The sequence below is a fragment of the Ylistrum balloti genome, unplaced genomic scaffold, assembly GCF_031769215.1.
Source record: "Ylistrum balloti isolate Yb309-2 unplaced genomic scaffold, AGI_CSIRO_Ybal_v1 Utg370812, whole genome shotgun sequence".
Lineage (NCBI taxonomy): Eukaryota > Metazoa > Mollusca > Bivalvia > Pectinida > Pectinidae > Ylistrum > Ylistrum balloti.
Genome location: NW_026782470.1, coordinates 78,043 through 84,042, shown reverse-complemented (window position 1 = coordinate 84,042; position 6,000 = coordinate 78,043). Strand labels below are relative to the sequence as shown.

General features: G+C 35.2%; 1 protein-coding gene across 1 annotated transcript in view; it reads right to left on the bottom strand.

Annotated features, from left to right (window-relative positions):
• Positions 1-542: 542 nt before the first annotated feature.
• The window catches only part of LOC132558698 (protein PALS1-like), a 46,835-nt gene continuing 41,377 nt past the window's right edge, over positions 543-6,000 (bottom strand). Inside the window, exons 8-15 of the mRNA XM_060223292.1 lie at positions 5,752-5,837; positions 4,950-5,027; positions 3,751-3,953; positions 3,438-3,562; positions 2,430-2,591; positions 1,867-2,069; positions 1,248-1,361; positions 543-777 (exon numbers count right to left, since the gene is read on the bottom strand). Coding sequence (XP_060079275.1) covers positions 592-777; positions 1,248-1,361; positions 1,867-2,069; positions 2,430-2,591; positions 3,438-3,562; positions 3,751-3,953; positions 4,950-5,027; positions 5,752-5,837 — 1,157 coding nt within the window. The 3' untranslated portion in view covers positions 543-591. The remainder of the gene's footprint in view (positions 778-1,247; positions 1,362-1,866; positions 2,070-2,429; positions 2,592-3,437; positions 3,563-3,750; positions 3,954-4,949; positions 5,028-5,751; positions 5,838-6,000) is intronic.

The following is a 6,000-nucleotide window of genomic DNA, read 5'->3' as shown; positions in this document are numbered from 1 at the left end:
CTTTATGGCAAGGTTGGAAGATTATGATATATAGTGGGTACATAATTATACATCCTACATTCCTGCAGTGTTAATTTACAGTCTTGAAATTTGCATTGCTGATCTTCATACGATAAAATATATTTTCCATTTGAATACTTACAGAAATCTTTTCTGTCAATTTGCTAAATTGGAATGCTTTTTACAAAGGAAGTACAAAATCTTAAAATTGCATTATGCTACAAGAATCCATTGGTTCAAGTACTAGTATAAACAATAGAGCCATTATGAAATTCTCCTCTGGCATATATACCATAGACTGGATATATCTACAGATACAATGTTCTGATCTCTCCACATATACTGATTATGCTGTGCCTCCTTGTCATCTTATGTGTTAGGAGCAAATTCTTTGATCCTTGGAAGAAGTCTACAGAACCTGATGTTACTATGAACAACCTATAAACCTGATGCATAATAACAAGACATTTGTTTATCAAGTGTAGAACCTTCTGCTCTATACCTTATAATTTATAGATGGAATTACCCATCTTTAAATGAACAGCCCAAAACCAACATGGGATGCCACTATCTTGTCTTTTGTGGGAGGAGCTATCTGTCACCTGACAACCAGTGGGCAGGTACCCACTGAGGCTCCACCTCTATACGATTGATTTCTTTGAGAAGCTCCTCATATGCTAAGTCCATGTCTGAATTGACCAGAATGAAGTCGACCAGGTGTCCATACTTGTCCTCCATCTCTCGAGCTCGGTCAACAGTGTCCTTCAGATCCTCATCCTAAAGGGAGACGACTAATCGTTATTACCATGGCAACAAACAGTAGGTCAACAGGTAACAGGACAACTGACCACAATGTCAGATAATGTAGTACCAGTGTACACAACTATACAGAGAAGTTCTGATAATGAGTTATTTCCCCTTGTACTGAAAAAACTGATACTGAAAACACTTGTGCTTTTTGCACTGAAAGTATTGTACTAAAACATAATTCCAATAATTGTCACTAAGGAAAATTGTTCATACATATAAATATTTGGTTACCTTAGGTGAAATTAAAATTGCCATGGCAACATATTGGTAACAACTTTGTACAAGCTGAATAATGAATAACTACACTGTTTAATTCATGACATGCTAATATGCTGGGAATTAAACAAATGGTACATTTGATATGAAAAGTAGAACTCTTTGACTAAATGACAACATAAATCAATTACTAAGAGTATATATCCTTAATGCAAACTTACTGTGATTTTAGTCTGTCCCAGTCGTTGTTGAATTTGCCTCAATTTTTCCATGTTTTGGGGATACACTAAAATTACGTATGGCTTCAGGTCTGATGTATTAAGTTCACGTAATGTCTGAAATATCATAAAATCAATATAAAAATGGTTCCTATTTCATTTGAAAATGTACAAAGGGGAGTCAAAATATTTAAATCTTAAAAAATCCTTTGAAGAAAAGACTATTATTTTGATTTGCTTACATTAGTTTGAGTAAATGCTGTCAGATTTGTATGCCTCAAGTCCCTTTCAAATTAGTAGAGTACTGTAATTGTGGAAATTTACGCGACGGGGGAAATTTACACTAATTATGTGAACGTCATTAGATAGTGAAAATTTCCCGCACATGTATCATTTTGTGATTTGCTTTAATTTGGTAGGCGAATAAAATGAAAATTAATCTTGTAATTAATCCTCCTGTATTAGTTTATATAGGTATTCTCATAATAAGACTTTAAACATTACAAAAAAGTAATTAAGTTATTTAAGTGATGATATTTTATGAGTTGTGACAGATACGGATTAAACTGTAACATCTAAAATGCCTACTTAAGTGTCCAGATGATAATAAAGAAATTTCTACCTCAGCATGTAGGTTGAGGATGCAGATCTTTCCTTGGTTTATGACCTGCTTGACTGCACCAAATGTTGTTCCATACAATGCCTTCTGGAACTCTCCTTGTTCTATGAACTTTCGTCCAATAATGTCTGCCTCAAAAATGGCCCGAGGTACAAAATGGTAATCCTTGCCATCCACTTCATGCTCTTCCTGAGGACGGCTGGTGTCTGGTAAAAATACCATTAAATTCTACATGATGACCATTGAAAGTCCCATTATATTCTAATCTTATTAGTGGTACTAATCTTAATCGTAAAAACCCACTGAATTCTAATTGATTATTTGTAGAAACACTCTTAAATGGATTATGTCATATTTGATACCCTTTTAATGATAGTTAATATTCTACATCATTAACGTTTTGATAATTAATGTGGTAACATGTTTGATTGCTGATATTTCAAATCATAAATATTTGTGATCAATGTACCAACAAACTACGAATATGTATCAAATCATCGAGATTAATTTTGAATTAATATGAAGGCATTTCTTATTACAATTAAGGAATTGTATTGGATGCTTACGAGGAACAGCTGCTGCAAATCTGTCCAAGTCAGACTCCATGAGCCTCTGTCGGAGTTCATGGCGACCTACATTTGGAGGACCTATCAGAACAATTGGACGTTTCTTGTTTGGTTGTGGATAGTACTGGACAACTTCCTCATAGGTCAGGATCTCTTCATTATCTGAACAAATACAAGACATATTTATAAATTGAAAACAGTGATAATTATAACGAAGGACAAATTCATAACACAAGAAAGTTCTAAGCCCTAACCAGATAATCAAATCAACTCTATAGTGAAAATTCCTCATCTCCAATCTCATTGAGGTTGATAAACATCTCCAATCTCATTGAGGTTGATAAACATCTCCCCTCTCATTGAGGTTGATAAACATCTCCCCTCTCATTGAGGTTGATAAACATCTCCCCTCTCATTGAGGTTGATAAACATCTCCCCTCTCATTAAGGTTGATAAACATCTCCCCTCTCATTGAGGTTGATAAACATCTCCCCTCTCATTAAGTTTGATAAACATCTCCCCTCTCATTGAGGTTGATAATTATCTCCCACCTCATACAGGTTGATAAACATCTCCCCTCTCATTGAGGTTGATAAACATCTCCCCTCTCATTAAGTTTGATAAACATCTCCCCTCTCATTGAGGTTGATAAACATCTCCCACCTCATACAGGTCGATAAACATCTCCCCTCTCATTGAGGTTGATAAACATCTCCCCTCTCATTAAGGTTGATAAACATCTCCCCTCTCATTGAGGTTGATAAACATCTCCCACCTCATACAGGTCGATAAACATCTCCCCTCTCATTGAGGTTGATAATTATCTCCCACCTCATACAGGTTGATAAACATCTCCCCTCTCATTGGGGTTGATAAATATCTCCCACCTCATACAGGTTGATAAACATCTCCCACCTCATACAGGTTGATAAACATCTCCCCTCTCATACAGGTTAATAAACATCTCCAATCTCATACAGGTCCTTAAACATGGTCATTTTAGCTTACCATCTGTTTCTCTATACAGCGACTTCTTCTTTTTCTTTTTGTCTTTCTTTCCACAGGCACATGACCGACCCTTCTTTTGGTTTTCCTTGTTTTCGCCAGATAAAGTTTTTCTGTTGGCTTCAACTCTGAGGGTTAAAAGTGAAACATTTTAAATTCTCACCATTTTTACATGATACCAATGTCAAAATAATTAAAGGCACATTTGACCTGTTATACTGACTTGTACATATAAATAATTGACATCTTAAAAGAGCAAGAGGACCTAAATTGTTTAAATATATACTGCCTGACGAGTTCTGAAAGGAGAACTTACTGTTGCCTGAAGTGTCTTGACGGGATAAGCCCAGCTAGTGACTGGTGTTCCTCCTCTCCCTCACGATATGCTTGCCACCAGTTAGGGTCCTCTTGGTTGATTACATGAAGTATATCTCCCTTCATGAAAGATATACCAAGCTCCCGACAAGGAATCAAGATATCATCTTCAGGGTCATAGTTAGACAGAGCCTTCACATGTATCTGTTAAAAATAAAAGTTATCAAGTTTCTTTGTTTAAACCTTTTCCATGTAATTCAATATACTAATGTTGTTGTACTTGTCATCCCAGAGTCATGAAATCACTTCATACTTCTTTGTAACTGAACATTCCAAAATTGCCACTTTTAAAGTTAACCACAGTATCAAATAACCAGTAGAATGACATTTCTCTAATCTGATCCTTCTCAAAATAGATCACCTTTTGAAATTGAAAGAAATAATGATTTACAGAATGACATCTGCATTATAATAAAAAAAAAAAAAACCAATTCTGATCCTTCTCCATCCGGAATATCAAATTGATGTCATATCCAAAACAGTTAAAATATACTGAAAATTATATCTGAAAACCAACTTTACTGCAGCAATTATGATCCTATTCCAATCAGCTGACCATGAAATCAACACATGTGCCAATAGTTTTAAGCCTTGTGTCCAAGGCACTTACATGTTGTGGCTAGGCCAATAATTTGTAAATACCTCCCTCGATCAGAAGGGTTATAAATTAACATTGTATGTAACCATCCCCTATGACAAGATGAAACCTTATCAAAGGAAATATTGTTAGCCAAAAAGACAATGTCAAAATATGTACTTTAGCAGAGGTAAAAAAATCAGTAGTTTTTCATCCAACTTGTAAGTTATTTTAACACACAAACAAAAAAGAGTAAAATTATCAATGATCAATTGAGTGTTGTCTGTAAAGATAATTTCTTGATACTGATGAACAAAAACAATAAATCATCAAATTTATGGAAGAAAAACACTTTTAGATAATTGGACCATCCAATATGGAAGCTGCTGTTTACAAGCTGGAACTGTTGACATCACTAGGATTTCTTTAAGCATGAAGTTTGTTTGTACATGAAACATTAGTTTTTTCACTGTAACGAATGATTTACTGTGTAATGTTCTTGCAGTATCTCCCATATGTTTCCCATTGGACTCAGAAACAAACCTGAATTAGTAATAACTTACCACTTGGACATTTGACGAGGTTTTGGCATAATTGGAAGAAGGAATTATCATGAATGTGATGGTTCCTGTCATGTCAGCCTGTAAAAAAAATATTATCATGTCAATGTTTTCAAACAATATGTAATTTTTTTAAGAATTCTTTTTACATCAAGCTTATCCATAACAATATCAGCTTTAGGTGACGATGTGGTGGTGGTTTGAAAACACAGCTGACCTAGGTATGACATAAGGTGACAATGTTGTGGTGATATGAAGACACAGCTGACCTAGGTATGACATAAGGTGACAATGTTGTGGTGATATGAAGACACAGTGGACACATGTGACATAAGGTGACAGTATTGTAGTGAAATGAAGACACAGCTGACACAGATATGACATAAGGTGACAGTATTGTAGTGAAAGGAAGACACAGCTGACCTTTACATGGCACAGTGTGACAATATTGTGGTGATATGAAGACACAGTTGACACAGATGTGACACAAGGTGACAGTATGTATTGTAGTGAAATGAAGACACAGCTGACACAGATATGACATAAGGTGACAGTATTGTAGTGAAATGAAGACACAGCTGACCTTTACATGGCACAGTGTGACAATATTGTGGTGATATGAAGACACAGTTGACGCAGATGTGACACAAGGTGACAGTATTGTAGTGAAATGAAGACACAGCTGACCTTTACATGGCACAGTGTGACAATATTGTGGTGATATAAAGACACAGTGTTGTTCAGAAATTAAGGCATGGCTGACCCAGAGAGGCGGCCATGGCATGACAGAAGAAAGTTCACATACCAGCATGTCTGACACATCATTGATGTTTTTGCCTCTCATTTCCACTCCATTCACCTCTAGAATTTCATCTCCCTCATGTAATAGACCTAGAATTGAATACAATCTTATTATTGTCTAAATAAAGACAATTATTTGCATATCCTTAAGCTGTCTACATTATTTTGAAATCTATGTCCGATTATGCTTCAATTGATCATATATAATTTGGTATTTTTCTTTCAGAATCAAAACTTTATATTAATATCTTAA